Here is a 16,370-nt window from a genome sequence, read left to right as displayed (position 1 = left end):
TCCTGTGACACTCAATTACTCTTCATGCTAAAAGCCTCCTCCTTGAGGCCACCTCCAATGCAAATAGAATTCTTTGCATCGGACTTGAGGTGTTAATTGTGTGAGACTAATCTGCTCCCTGTATTTGACACACTCTCCATTGCAAACGATCTGTACTTGTGACTTCCCCTGGTCTATCATGACCAGATAAACGTCAGTGGTGCTTTCTGCTTCTTGGTGCTATCTTTTCCTAAATCTTTAAAAATCAATATCTCAGGTTCTGTTGATTAGACATTTGCCATTCTGTCATTTTACTTATTAAAATGTACTCTAATTCTTAAAATCGGTTTAAACATTTTCCTTTGTTGTATTTTCACTTTATTACTGTTTGAGTGCTGCATAAATACCTTATACATTGGCCCCAAGTTAAGCCTGACTGTTTTGTGCCAAGCTACCTGGGGTTAAGCACATGTTGATTTAATTACTTTTGTGGCTCATACTGGCAAGGACTGTGGTTGTTGCTTGAGCAGGGCTTCCAACCTCTTCAACCAAAAACCCAATTTCTTAAAACATCCATGTTTTTTTTTTTGCTCTCCACTACAACAAAAACTGCTGAATGGAAATACTTTTCATATGTGGTGTAAAACTGTGCAGTACTTTTTGGAATATTTGTTTTACTGTGGCTGAACCCTGGTGTAATCCTTAGTATCTTGTTCTTTGTATCACCAGGATTTCTGTTTACTTTGCCATCTTTGGCCACAGGAAGACAGGTGGTGCCCCAGCTGCTGTCCTCTTTAGGTCAAGCACCCCAAACACTCAGGAGTGCAGGTTCAACTGGTTAGATGTTTCTTTCACTTCAGAGATACTGGGAGAAGAAAAGTTGTGCATACAAGTAGTAAGAGTGAGGTTCTGGCCACAAAACCTTAGGAGCACAGGAGAACCGAGGAAGAACCCCTGGGAAGTTCCTTTACTGAAGGTGAGCCCAAAAGCAACAGATACTCAAGACAATAAAGATAGAAATGTACTAAAACACATCTTCCAGTAGGACCCAGTAGGAACACGTCACTAGATCCCTCGACATATGAGTTGATTATTTTTATTGAGGAAACAAGGAGCATCAAATGGAATGAAGGAAGTTGCTAGTATATTTCAGTTATCCCACTGCATTTCTGTTTCACAACAAGTACCTAAAGGCCTCAGTCAAATTGTGAAGGGCTTATTTTGCACATATCCTATTATTCATATGTCTGTAGCCTCTAGTCCAATTAGAAGAGGAAACAAGCGTTCCCTTCATAAACCTTGGGATCTGCAGATGCCTCCATTACGGGCTACTCTACGAAGAGGACTATAGACAAGAAAAACTATGAAAGGGGACTGCTTGATGGAAGGGGAAACTTTAATTTATCATAAGCCCCAGCAAAAGGCAGTCTTGAAACATTTTAAATAAAAACATTTTAACTACTTCTCTGTAAAAAGACATTAACTAAGCACATTAGCAGTTAAACTAACTTCACAAAAAATAAACATTTGTCTAAAAGATTAGTTTCCAGAAGTAGAATCATGTCTACATTCGTGCATTTGAAGTTCTTTGTTCCATTTAACAGTTTAATCCCTTTGGATTCCACTTTACAATTAGAGCATTTGCCATGACCCCTAATACAAACATAAACATTGTGAATGCTTACCTACAAAGTAATTTTAGAGACAAGTATAACACAAACATTATATAAAAGACAAGCAATATGGCAAGTAAACACAGCAGTGAATCTGAATGTTAATGAGAGCAGTAGGTGCACATTGGACCACAAATTAATAATTGCAAGCAGTAAGACCAAAACAATACAGACCTGAATCATGCTATCATGTGGTCAATAAATACACCCCTAAGCCCTTCAAATAAAGTAGATATGTGTCACTGAAAATATAATATAACCCCTGCAAAAGATAAGCATTGTAATAAGAAAATACAGTTTTATGACAAAGTATTTTTAGATCTATTTCCTTGTCTTTCCGCTATTGCGAATTAGAACCTGTAGAAGGTGATGAAGAGTCTACATCTGTATCGCATATGACATATTATGAAATTTGAAAGGGCTTACCACTTCTCATCTCTACATTCTAGCTACTCAAAGAATTTAAACTTTTTCCACTTCACATCTTTCAGTGTCTGAAGTCTGTGATAGCTAGTGTAGAGACCAATCTTGAGTTACACTCGTTTTTTGACAATGACACTTAATGCACACCTGGCACTATCATTTAAATATATCCTTAAATCACTATTTATAAAGCTAAGTAATGTAAATTATTTCCAAGCATCCAGTGCCAACACAGCCCAAATACTGAAAAACTACACTCTCCCTTCCAGCTGAGGCTGAAACAATGCGCCACCCACAGGGAAAGATTGTTGCATTCCCAATTGAGATGTATTGTGCAAATTTATCTTGAAGAGAAACTGACAATTTTCCCCATAAACACTTGTAAGGAAGAACATTTTAAACATGACTCACTGCTCATTGCTACCCATTGCAAAGTTGCCTGTTGTAGTCAGATGCTGTTGAACTTTCTAAGATCCAGGAGAGCTGAAGAGCTGCATTTTGAGCCGACTGCTGTTGGCTGCTCTAACGTGGGTCCCTCCATCAATGCTATAGCATAGCCTACTTTGTGATTTATCAGTGCTCAGAGCCGGCGTTAAAAGGGGCTTCCATTATTTATAATGGGCCCCTGTGTACTCTGCAGGAGTAGCGCAAAAATATTGTCCTGCAGAGTACATTAATAGCATCATGAAAAATGGCATTATTGCCCCCTACCCTGCGCCATGGTGTGCCGTATTTTTAATACAGTGCACACATGGTGGCGATAGGGGGGCAGGGCATTAAGGGGTGCAGAGAAAGTGGCACTGCACTGGGTGCAGCGTCACTTTCCATAAATCTGCCCCTAAGTTTGCTGATTTAATAGTTTGAGTGCTATTTATGTGCTAATAGGTTGCTGCCAAATAGTTTTTTATTTTTGAGGGTACCTACTGGGATGTCTACTCTTCCTAGTTTTTATGTATAGCTCTAATCCTTTTGCTTCTCGTCTAAGGTCAAGTTACTGGTAAAAACTTGTGAGTCTATAGTTCAGAATAATGTCTTACGCTGGTGATGTGTTCTTACTACCATCTAGCCAAACAATTCCATAAACGTGGTACTAACGCTTACCTAGGAATATGTCAGTCTTTCAGGTCATCTTAAACTCTTCTTGTATCAGGATTATGAATGGAACTGCACGTAGATCAATGTTACAAAATATTCAATTTTTTGGTCAAATATGCAACAAGAGTATTTTTTTCAAAGATAAAGAAGGACTTAAAAAGGTGGAACACGCTACTATTGTTGTATATGGAATGACCAAAATCTTAAAAATATGTGCATAGCTAAGATTATAGTGTACCTTTTCCTTCTTACTCTGCTAGATTAGCATGAAAAACGTTAGCACCTCACAAGCTATTTCAAGACTTTTAGTGATAGAATGGGGATGCTCTTTTGCAAATCTGGGTTACACAAGTGTTTTCGTTTTTGTCAAACCAGTTTAATGTACATAAGTAAGAACAAATTGAATATAAGCTAATGTTTTCAGTCTATGCTGATACAGGGCTAAATTGAGTGGTGTATGGAAAGAGAGTTTTGGTAACCTTGCCAATTTTTCATATAGAAGGATATTTTCTGTCTAAAAGTTTAATGGGTTGCTAACATCTACCTACCACATCTATGAATATTTCATAGTTATGAAGCCCAGTCTGAAGGTCCGGACGTACCACTGGAGGACTACGGGTTTTTGAGATACATTTGCCTTTACTCTAGTTCCTAGCTAACGACTGAGACTCCACAGAATATGCCAATCAAGAATTGATACACACTGATAGCTTATGTAAATTTGGATTTCCTGAAGGATAAGATATGTTTGAGGTATAATAAAATAGAAATATAACTCACGTATAATTTATTGTTGTGAGAAACGTACAGGACAGACATTTGGGTGAACTATGTTTGAGAATTATTTAGGATGGTCCAGTGAGATAAGTGCTTTCTGTTGGTACCTGCTGTTATCTGAAGCTTACATGTTCAAATTCGGGCAAATCAAGGCAGATTCCCACATTACTGAGGTCAGTAAATTGAGTACAACTAAATTCACTAATAATAACACGTTACTCACAGCACCTGAAGATGTCAAATGTGTTGTAGGAGGCACAAGAGGAAACAATTTATTATAAGTATATCTGATGTTAAATGCACTTCACATTTACAATTTTCCTTCATGATGACCTTCTATTGTCTGTTCAGACAGATACACGCTGTTCTATCTACCTGGTTTTAATTGAGATTGAAAGGTTTATTCTGCATGTCTGAAAACTAGGCAGAATTTATACAATGAAGTATACCTGAAAGACATGATTAGTCTGCTACTTATAGAAAAGGCAGTGCAATGGCATAATTCCACTCACTTAAAACTTTATTTTATCTGGAATTGTTTAGAGGAGTTTTATACTGAACTGAGGAGTATATCTAAAAAATTATCTTTGTTTATTTGTCTAACCAGTTTTGATTTCTTTAGTATGCCATGAGGGGAGTCTATTTGTATCTGTTTCTGCAAATTGTGTCTTTGTAATGTGTTCCTGCAAAGAGTGGGAAGGGGAGAGCTTGGGTTTGAACTGTGAGAAAGAAACAATGGGGAGATATTGGATGGAATAACTGGGAAATCTGAATCCATAGCTTAGAGGAGATTCTACAGCACAGGTATGGACTGTCATGATTCACAAACCATGTTCACCTGTGCAGTTGTGGGGACGTCCTCCAATGAACTACATGGGGGTGCATGTCTTCCAAAACAGGAGAGTTCAAAAGCACATGCAATGTGTAGGAACTGCTTGATATGTGTCTGCAACGTGTGAGCTACACAAAAGACATGGATAGTCAGAACAGACCATAGGCTCCAGGGTGCCACAGGACTCATAAGTCTTGTAATGGTGTCAGTCATCTTGGATTTGTGAAGTATATGAATTTCACTTTCAGAATGTTCTTTGCTAGGAATTTAAGACTAATACGACCCTGATTTAGGAGGGCCTAGCACCTCCTTGTGCCACATTAGCATCATTTTTTTTGCACTAATGTGGCCCAACGAGGGCAACATTGCAGCGCCAGATTTACAAAGTGGGGCAATGCATGCTTTGTGCCACGTTATATCCCCTTGCACCACATTATACCTGCACCAGGCATAATGTATGCAAGGGTGGCGTTCCCGTTAGGGGGCCTGAAAAAATGGCGCAAAGAAATCAAAAAGATTTCTGTGCGCCATTTGTGCAGCATTTTTAATGCCTGCACAGAGCAGGTGTTATAAGGAGGCACATCATTATTTATAATGAGCCTCAATGTGCTTTGTGGGATTAGCATCAACTTTCTGCCTACCTCCTCCACTTTTCTGACCTCATTTTGCTGACATTTGGACCCTGTGCGCTTTACCACTGCTAACCAGTGCACGTTAATAGATATATATTAAAAATAACATTTTTACTGTAGTTTTTTTTACCATAGATGGAGTTTTTTGTGGTCTCTCCCATAAACATGGCAACATTGGTTCATCTCCCATTGGCATATTTAATTTACTTATAAGTCCATAGTAAAGTGGTACTACATTTCTCCATGGCCTGTAAATTAAATGCTACTAGAGGGCCTGCAGCACCGATTGTGCCACTCAAGTAGCCCTCTTAAGCCTGCTATTGCAGAGCCTGTATGTGCTGTTTGACACTACCATGTCGACCTGGTAAAATAACTCTTTTACCAAGCCAAAAACATCCCTTTTTCTACATATAATTTACCCCTAAGGTAGGCCCTAGTCAACCCACATGGCAGGGTGCAATGTAGTTTTATTTGTCCTGGTAGTGACAAACATGTTTTTCACTACTTATCTCTCTCATTGGATAACACTGGAATTACTTTATTACTTTACATAACTGCAATTCACAATTAGGAAGAGCTAGACATTTCGAGTTTGGTATCTCTGGAATCACAATTTAAAATCGCAACTGATGGTGAAGTCATATTTTAAATTGCAGTTTTGAAAATGCCACTCTAGAAAGTTGGCATGTCCTTACTTTAGCCATTTGGTGACTGTTGCTTGTCTCTGCTCACATGTCTGGAGTGGGGTGACAGCTGGGCTTTGTGTGTTCCTCCTACATAGCCACACACAATGGGAGCTTAGGTGTGTCTTACTGGGCCATCTGTGGCAGGATTGGAGGGAGGAGCTGGCACAACCTCACATAATCCTGAATAGATTGTGTTCTGTCCACACACAAAGGGCTGCATAACCCCCTGTATGGAATTGTGAGTCAGGGAAGGAATGGCAGGACCTCTGATCCCTTCCAAGGAGGTCTGTGTTTAAAGTGTACCCCACTTCAAAGGCCCAGCTGGGTATAAGTACTGGACCTTCTGACACCACAATCCAGTACATTTATGTACCTGTGAAGATTCTACTGTGAAGAACTTCTGTGCTTCTGAAGCACTGCCACTCTGTTGGACTGCTACTTTGCTGAACTCCTGCATTGCTGTGCTGCCTGCTGCCTGCTGCTCTCTTGTCTGGTTGTGAAGGACTGGACCTCTATCGCTTGAACCCAGAGTGACTTCAAGGGTTAGCTGGCTGGCCTCCTGATCTGAAGTTTCAGGGAGAAAAAAGAGTTCCAACCACCATGCTTCTGCACCTATACTCTGCCATCTGTGAGTCTACCCTGCCAAGTGGTGCCATCCCAGTCCTAGACCCTTGGCTTTGAGCCTGAAGGTGTTTCTCCAGCAGCCTCCCCTGCTGACCGTCACATCTCCCAGCAGAACCGATGCACCTCCTCAGCTGAGAGGTGCATCTCCAAGCAGAACTAATGCATTGCTGCAAGTGCGTGGATTGGACCCATCGCAAAAGACTTGTGTCACCGCTACATCCTGCATCTTGGCACTGACTGTAGGAAAGTACCATCTTGCCTGGCATGTTACCCCCATATTTCACTGTATATATGTTGTTTTAGTCTATATGTCACTGGGACCCTGCCAGGCAGGGCTCCAGTGCTCATAAGTATGGGCCCTGTATGTGTTCCCTGTGTGATGCCTAACTGTCTCACTGAGGCTCTGCTAAACAGAACCTCAGTGGTTACACTCTCCCTGCTTTCCAAATTTGTCACTAACAGGCTAGTGACTAAATTTACCAATTCACATTGGCATGCTGGTACACCCATATAATTCCCTAGTATATGGTACTGAGGTACCCAGGGTATTGGGGTTCCAGGACATCCCTATGGGCTGCAACATTTCTTTTGCCACCCAAAGGGAGCTCTGACAATTCTTACACAGGCCTGCCAGTGCAGCCTGAGTGAAATAACATCCACGTTATTTCACAGCCATTTACCACTGCACTTAAGTAACTTATAAGTCATCTATATGTCTAACCTTCACCTAGTGAAGGTTGGGTGCTAAGTTACTTAGTGTGTGGGCACCCTGGCACTAGCCAAGGTGCCCCCACATCGTTCAGGGCAAATTCCCCGGACTTTGTGAGTGCGGGGACACCATTACATGCATGCACTGTACATAGGTCACTACCTATGTACAGCGTCACAATGGTAACTCCGAACATGGCCATGTAACATGTCTAAGATCATGGAATTGTCACCCCAATGCCATAATGGCATTGGGTGGACAATTCCATGATCCCCCGGGTCTCTAGCACAGAACCCGGGTACTGCCAAACTGCCTTTCAGAGGGCTCCACTGCAGCTGTTGCTGCTGCCAACCCCTCAGACAGGTTTCTGCCCTCCTGGGGTCCAGGCAGCCCTAACCCAGGAAGGCAGAACAAGGGATTTCCTCTGACAGAGGGTGTAACACCCTCTCCCTTTGGAAATAGGTGTGAAGGCTGGGGAGGAGTAGCCTCCCCCAGCCTCTGGAAATGCTTTGATGGGCACATATGGTGCCCATCTCTGCATAAGCCAGTCTACACCGGTTCAGGGATCCCCCAGCCCTGCTCTGGTGCGAAACTGGACAAAGGAAAGGGGAGTGACCACTCCCCTGACCTGCACCTCCCAGGGTAGGTGCCCAGAGCTCCTCCAGTGTGTCCCAGACCTCTGCCATCTTGGAAACAGAAGGTGTCTGTGGCACACTGGACTGCTCAGAGTGGCCAGTGCCAGCAGGTGACATCAGAGGCTCCTTCTGATAGGCTCTTACCTCTCTTGGTAGCCAATCCTCCTTGCTAGGTAGCCAAACCTCCTTTTCTGGCTATTTAGGGTCTCTGCTTTGGGGAATTCTTCAGATAACGAATGCAAGAGCTCACCAGAGTTCCTCTGCATCTCCTTCTTCACCTTCTGCCAAAGGATCGACCGCTGACTGCTCAGGATGCCTGCAAAACCGCAACAAAGTAGCAAGACGACTACTAGCAACCTTGTATCGCTTCATCCTGCCGGCCTTCTCGACTGTTTCCAGTTGGTGCATGCTCTGGCGGTAGCCTGCCTCCTCTCTGCACCAGGAGCTCTGAAGAAATCTCCAGTGGGTCGACGGAATCTTCCGCCTGCAACCGCAGGCAACAAAAGACTACATCACCGGTCCGCTGGGTCCCCTCTCAGTATGACGAGCGTGGCCCCTGAAACTCAGCAACTCTGTCTAAGTGACTCCCACAGTCCAGTGACTCTTCAGTCCAAGTTTGGTGGAGGTAAGTCCTTGCCTCTCCACTCTAGACTGCATTGCTGAGTACCGCGTGATTTGCAGCTGCGCCGGCTCCTGTGCACTTTTCCAGGATTTCCTTTGTGCACAGCCAAGCCTGGGTATCCGACACTCTAACCTGCAGTGCACAACCTTCTGAGTTGTCCTCCGGCGTCGTGGGACTCCCTTTTGTGACTTTGGGTGGACTCTGGTTCACTTTTCTTCTAAGTGCCTGTTCAGGTACTTCTGCGGGTGCTGTCTGCTTCTGTGAAGGCTCCCTACGTTGCTGGGTGCCCCCTCTGTCTTGTCATCCAAGTGGCGACATCCTGGTCCCTCCTGGGCCACAGCAGCATCCAAAAACCCTAACCACAACCCTTGGAACTAGCAAGGCTTGTTTGCGGTCTTTCTGTGTGGGAATACCTCTGCAAGCTTCTTCACGACGTGGGACATCCATCCTCCAAAGGGGAATTTCCTAGTCTTCTTCGTTCTTGCAGAACACCAAGCTTCTTCCAACAGGTGGCAGCTTCCTTGCACCCTCAGCTGGCATTTCTTGGGCTCCTGCCCACTCTCGACACTGTCGCGACTCTTGGACTTGGTCCCCTTGTCTTGCAGGTACTCAGGTCCGGAAATCCACTGCTGTTGCATTGCTGGTGTTTGTTCTTCCTGCAGAATCCCCCTATCACGACTTCTGTGCTCTCTGGGGGTAGTAGGTGCACTTTACACCTACCTTTTAGGGTCTTGGGGTGGGCTATTTTTCTAGCCCTCACTGTTTTCTTAGAGTCCCAGCGACCCTCTATAAGCTCACATAGGTTTGGGGTCCATTTGTGGTTCGCATTCCACTTTTGGAGTATATGGTTTGTGTTGCCCCTATACCTATGTGCTCCTATTGCAATCTACTGGAACTTTACATTGCTTGCATTACTTCCTTTTGCTATTATCTGCATAATTTTGGTGTGTGTACATATATCTTGTGTATATTTCTTATCCCCATACTGAGGGTACTCACTGAGATACTTTTGGCATATTGTCATAAAAATAAAGTACCTTTATTTTTAGTATATCTGTGTATTGTGTTTTCTTATGATACTGTGCATATGACACCAGTGGTATAGTAGGAGCTTTACATGTCTCCTAGTTCAGCTTAAACTGCTTTGCCATAGCTACCTTCTATCAGCCTAAGCTGCTAGAAACACCTCTTCTACACTGATAAACGATAATTGGACCTGGCACAAGGTGTAAGTACCCCTGGTACCCACTACAAGCCAGGCCAGCCTCCTACACTGACGCATAACTTTAAGAACTGCCAATGCGCAATGCTTCTCCTCATGCAAGATCCTTGCATCCCTGTCGATGGGAGCCCCTAAGCTGAGTCTCCGCAATGCAGCTTCATTGCTCAGCAGAACAGACGCATCATCTTGACTGCGCCAAGCATCTTCGATCCCGGCCTTCTCACTGCAAGCCCCAAGTAACAGGATTCTCGACATCAACACAACAGGACCTCACACGACAGCCTCCCACACCTTGGAACTTATGCTTTACCTTTCCTGCTTGATGCATCTCCAACCTAATTCCAGGCAAATCTCCACAACCTCGGATTAAGGTACTTTTGTTCAGCAGGCCTAAGTGGGTCTCTGTAGCCGGACTATGTTCCATTATGATCAGCCTGAACTTTTGATTCTGTTGTGGTCCGGCGTGACCAGATAACCACAGTTAGCTCTTCTTAGCCTTATTTTTACTTAAAATCTTTGAAATTCAATATCTTAATTTCTACTTTTTGGATTTTTGTTGTTTTGGTCTTATTTTATTTAATAAATTTTCCTCTATTTTTCTAACCTGGCGTGGAATCTTTGTGTGGGGTATTTTCACAGTTTTGATGTTTGAACTGATGCACAAATACTTTACACACTGCCACTAAATTAAGCCTGACTCCCCTGTGCCAAGCTACCAGAGGGTGAGTAAAGGTTAATTTAGGATTTATCTGACACTTAGCCTGTCGACCAACATCCCAATTCTAACAAACCCCCATTAAGAAATGTTTTTGGGTATGTGGGGGGTGCTGGGACTGAAGCATCATCTTTCTTGTGGACCGGAGAACTGCATTGATCAGAAGAGGAAACCAGAAATAACACACCATAAACAAACCTCAGAAAGTGGAGCAGCTGTGATATATAGGATTGGACTGCAATGGCCTTATCTCTTCTGGATACTAAAGCAGATTTTAATGTTCAAAATAATGTCAGATAACTTGTGATTTTACCGCACAGGATAAAAGATGAAAGGATCCCACAGCCTTTGACCCTAAATATCAATAAAGCATTGCTGTGACTGTTTGGATGCAATTCAAGGTTCTGATGGGGCAGGAGCAATCTTGCACTATGGGTGGGGATATGCTCTGTGCTGATCCACGATACAGCTATGGCTGGTCCTCTGTTGGTGGAGCGAAAAGAAGCAGCTTTGAGCACTTCCAGTGGACTTAAAGTTATTGAAGCACATTTGAGAAATTTGGTCAGCCAGGAAAGTTGAAGATGCTGAATGACACAGTTGTCTGTGCAATGAGAAGGCTTTTGTTACTATAGTAGGCATCAACAACAGCGATTTCCATTGATGGATTCTGACTGACCAAGGAAAACAAGACCAAAACTTGAGTTGTCTATTGTAATCGTGAGATGGAAAAGACCCTGAGATGGATATTTTTCTCTGTACAGGTTTATGTTGTAAATGGACACAATGTACCCTACTCAATAAAATAAGTAGACCTAAAGGATAGGAAATTTCAAAAGGAAAACAGGTGTATGGCAGCCATAAATAATGTCAAACAGATATGCTCAAAAACCAAGGAGGTGCTTCCAGCAGCCGTTCCTAGTCCTATGGTGTCTCTGAGATCATGTCAGTTACAACCACTTAGGTTATCATCTGCAAGCTGAGCTGTAAAGTAGTAATTGATGTAGTGGTTTGCAGATTTTGTATATGCAACGTTAAAAAGTGAAAAATCAATCCATTCAAATGCTCATACATTAGTTAGATGCAAGTGAGTAATTCAATTCCCTTCAAACAATTATGTAAAATAAAAGTTGGCACTACATTATTTACTGCACCGTAGATATGTTGTAGTTAATCCAGGTTGGATATACTTTACAAGTAGGCAACAACTCTGTTTTTATACACTATGGGTCTGATTCACAAAGATGAATATACACATGTAGATCTACTCACATGTAGATTTACTACTACATTTAGTAGAGGCTTTACACTTTCTTGCTTTACACCATTTCCGAATGTAAAATGCCTCATACATTACAACAGTAAGGTTAGATCTAGTAACATTACAACCATGTTTTTTATTGGTGTTTAACTCCACCATTGTGACTGAGATCTCCAGACAGAAAAGATAGTGGCAGAGGTCTCTTCATGTACTGTTGTGAATTGCACTTTGTAGTTTGTAAGCAGTTCTACTGTAACACTACTTTACATATTACAAAATGCAATTTGTGAATCAAGCCCATCATCTTTTGCCACACTGGGGCCTAATCACAAACTGCAAGTTGTACTACATGCAGTGGTATAGTACTACTACTCAAATATTCATGTATTTTAATATTACATCAAAATCAACTTTAAACTTTAAAAAAAAAAAAAAAATGAGTCAAATTAATTCTACACATAATATTTAAAAATTTTAATAGATACATTTTAAAAATAATATTTTTACTGTAGATGGGACTTTTTGTAATAATTCTCTAAGAAATATTGCCTAAAAATTAGATATATCTTATTTAACTTATTATTTAATACACATTTAACTAAATATGCTGCATCATTTTATTAATTTTAGGATTAACATAAACATATAACATTATTTAACATTCATACTGTCCATTAATATATTTAAAATAAGTTTGTAAAATATTACTTAACTTTAACTTTTTTCCCTATACTTTCTTACATGGAGATCTCTGCCATGATTGGAGGTCTCTGCCAAAATGTGAAAATTTACAAGCAGGAATTGTACACTCTAAAATCTTGGTGTTGGAAGCTACATCAGGGGCTGGAGACATATAAGACTGCATCTACGAGTGAGTGTGCATTTGGAAATGGCGAATAGCAATTAAGTGTTGCTACTAGGCACAGTGGTAGATTTGCACGAGTAAATTTACACCTATAAATGTACTTTTATTAATAGCCCACTACTTCCACAACGACGTGCTGTGTGTTTAGTTATCCTATTTACTTATCCCCATATCTCTGTCCCAACTTGATTTAAAGTAAGAGTCAAACATAATTTATTCCAATATTTTGGCATAAGATATTCAATTATTTTCACCAATGCATTTTACACACAAATCATTGCCTTTGTATCCGTATCAAGAGCAGAGTGCGGGTGTGTGAGTATATGTGTGTTGCATTGCTTGATATACGGTACTGCCTTACCTTGAAAGCAAAAATTCTCCTCATAATAATAGCCATACGGACATTGACAGATACGACCATCTTCAATGTTTATGCAGGTAGCTGCGTCCGTCCCACAGGGGTCATTGTTACAGGAAATATCTGGTTTAGGGCAAAATATGTTTCATTACAACTAAGAAGTGAAACTGAGTGTTGTTTTTTATGTCTGAACACGGGATATTTAATGAGCCATAACCATTTTTGTTTTGTATAAATAAGATTTAATTATGTTTTATTAAGAGGTCAAAACAGAAATCAAGATACTCCATTTAATGTCATGTGGTGTTATCGGCTCTACTAAATTAATTGTACAGACAAATACATGCCCAATTGCATTATGTGCAACTAATTCAATGCCAATATGTTATGGCCCTGGCACGTTCTTAAAGCCATGTGCAGACAAATCGTTAAGAAACTAGTGACTATTAGAAAATGGGAAATTCTAAAACACAAGAGCGGTTAGCAGACAGTAGATAGAAATTCAATGTATAGAAGAATTCAGACCTTTCCAGCCGGAAGTAAAATTGTAATTTTTTAAATAACTGCACGATTCCTTTAAACATGGTAAAAGTTATTTATTTAAAGATATGTTCGGAAATTCCAAAGGTGCCAGAGTCATATTTTCCTGAATTTGCATTCCTGTTTCTTTGCTTGTAGTAATGTCCATTTCAGATGAATACGAACAAAATGAAAAGTTACATTTGTAGTACTAAATATAATTGTTTTGTTTATCATGATCACATTCTGTATGACAAAGGCACATTGCAAATATGCTGATACACGTTCAATAAATGAACAAAACCTAGGGGCATATTTACCTTTTTTGGCGCAGGGCAGCGCCTCAAACATTCTTGCTGCGCTGCCCTGCGTCAAAAGAAAAGGGCAGGCATGGGTCGTATTTATAAGATACAGCACATTCCTATCTTTTTCCCCGGCGCTGGCGCACAATGGGCTGCCAACGAGGACACCCTTACAACAAGGTGCAAAGGTGTGTGCGTTGCAGGGAAGATTGTTTTTGCGCAGGAAGGGATGCCTTCCTGCACAAAAACAATCAGGAGAGGCGTTTTCCTCTTTCAACGTGAGCTCCATTCTGCAGCACACATAGAAAGAGGAAAAATTAGGAAAAATAAAGGTATTTCTCCTTGTTGCTTCTCCCTTGTGCCTCCTCTAGAAAGGCGTAAGCTTTTGATGCATTTCCAGCTTTACGAAATCTCATAAATATGAGAATGTGTCAAATTTCATGGGTGTTACCTAGGAACATCCACAATAACGCCCATGGCGCGCTTTCCTGTCGCAGGGTGAGGCAACACAATAACTAGCACTGTGTTGACTTAGTCCATATTTACAAGACCATTGAAAGCCACAAAGGGTGACTTTACATGACCTTGTAAATATGGCCCTGGTGTTTGCACCACCAACAATCACTAAGGAGCATATTTACAAAATAATGACACAGCCCAGTTCCACAAGCCATCTTGCAGTGACGAGCCGCGCCATTAGGATAGTGTAGGAATGCAGGAAAATGCAGGGATGCATCGTCTTCACAGCAATACGATGAATACCTGTAATTTCCTCACTACTTGCGCACAATTGGCAGTCTAGCACCATTGCAGGCACCCTTGCACCGTGGTGCAAGCATGCCTGCATTGCAGGGATGATTGTTAATGTGCAAGAAGGGACACCTTCCTGCACATAAACAATTATTAATGACATTTTCCTCCTTCTCTAGAGGACAAAACATGGAGAAATAAAGATACTTCTCCTTGTTGTGCCACTTTTACGCCACACCTAGGTGTTGGAGGTTTCAGACGCATTCCCAGCCTTGTAAATCTGGGAATGCATCAGATTTCATGGGTGTTGTGTGCGAACACCCACAACAACAACGATGGAATGCCCCTTTCACACAGAATAATGTGTGAAAGGGGGCCATATTTACAAGGCTGTGAAAAGCTACGCAAGGTGGCTTTGCATGGCATTGTAAATATGGAGCAGCACACTGCGCAATTGGAGCGTTAAAAAAAGTGACGCTCCAGTGGTGCTAGGATATGCCCCTAAAAGTGACGTTCTGGCGGCAGAGAGGGGCTTGTAAATAAGCCCCCTAGTTTCAATAGTTTTGTGAATTATCACTCAGAAGTCACAATGTTCTCCTTTTTGCTTGCCATCCCTGTCCTAAATTTGATCCTGACTGGAAGATCTATGTTTGATAATTTGTATATTAGTAATAATAATTACCTGATTTGGTTGCATTCGGTGTTGTAGTGATGAGAGACGTTCCTGTAAGGGCAAATAAAGCACATGTTAAGTCACCAAGTCACTTCCATTCAACACTAGACTTAGAGAAAAACGGGAGGTTCACCATTTAAACATGTGAGTGAATTATTTGCACCTAATAGTTAACCACTTCTGGCCAAAGTAGCCAAAGTTAGTTAGTGGTTCCTGAACATTCGTAGAACTAATTGACCATTGAGTTTCTGTTTTATTTCCCACTGTGCAGGTCTACATCTCTGGACTGTCAGATGTGCATTTCTTCTTTCAACAGCCGCCAGGAGTCGATCTTCAAGTTTCTTAAGCTTGCAATGAACTCTCTAACTCTGGGATGCAAGCTTGAGACTCAGTATTGCTTCTCAAAACATCACATTCATATCTCCTGGCTCTCCAATGAGGCAAGCTGGATACATATCACTATATCTGCCTGCAAAGCACGCACAATGACTGCCTTGCTACAGCCCTCAAATTTTGGCGCATCACAATAGAGTCCAGTAATTGTCCATGTATCTTTAAAATGCCCGTGGAACTCAATGATTTGGTGAGATAAAAACGAGAAAATGTAATTTCATAAGTGTTGGTTTGACATAGAGAATATAAGGTATTCTTCGAATGGGCATGCCAGTAGTCCTGCAAAGAGTCAACCTGCCAGGTCACACACCCCATAACCAGTATGATACATCCCTGTACATACACTTTAGTACCTGAAAGAGTGTTACCTTTTGGTGGGCAGTATTTTTCAATTAGACAAACATTACAATGTCACAAAATTATATTCAAGTCAATTATAGTCAAGTTGGCACCAATATCAGGCAATGTACACAACCCCCTCCCAAACAAAAAAGGATGAGACTAACCTTTCCCAAGAGAGTCTTCATTGTCTAAGTGGAAGAATCTAGAAAGGCCATCTGCATTGGCATAGGCAGTCCCAGGTCTGTGTTCCACTGAAAAGTCCATTCCCTGTAGGGAGATGGACAAT

General features: G+C 41.5%; 1 protein-coding gene across 3 annotated transcripts in view; it reads right to left on the bottom strand.

The window, feature by feature from the left end:
- MUC13 (mucin 13, cell surface associated) overlaps positions 1-16,370 on the bottom strand; it is a 648,793-nt gene that overhangs the window by 342,153 nt on the left and 290,270 nt on the right. For all 3 annotated transcript variants that reach the window (XM_069224633.1, XM_069224634.1, XM_069224636.1), the window contains 2 exons: positions 15,359-15,400; positions 13,109-13,228 (listed from right to left, as the gene is read on the bottom strand). In XM_069224633.1, coding sequence (XP_069080734.1) covers positions 13,109-13,228; positions 15,359-15,400 — 162 coding nt within the window. The remainder of the gene's footprint in view (positions 1-13,108; positions 13,229-15,358; positions 15,401-16,370) is intronic.

Source organism: Pleurodeles waltl, chromosome 3_1 (genome assembly GCF_031143425.1).
Source record: "Pleurodeles waltl isolate 20211129_DDA chromosome 3_1, aPleWal1.hap1.20221129, whole genome shotgun sequence".
Taxonomy (NCBI): domain Eukaryota; kingdom Metazoa; phylum Chordata; class Amphibia; order Caudata; family Salamandridae; genus Pleurodeles; species Pleurodeles waltl.
Note: the sequence above shows the minus strand (reverse complement) of the source record. Positions and strands in the feature narration are given on the sequence as shown.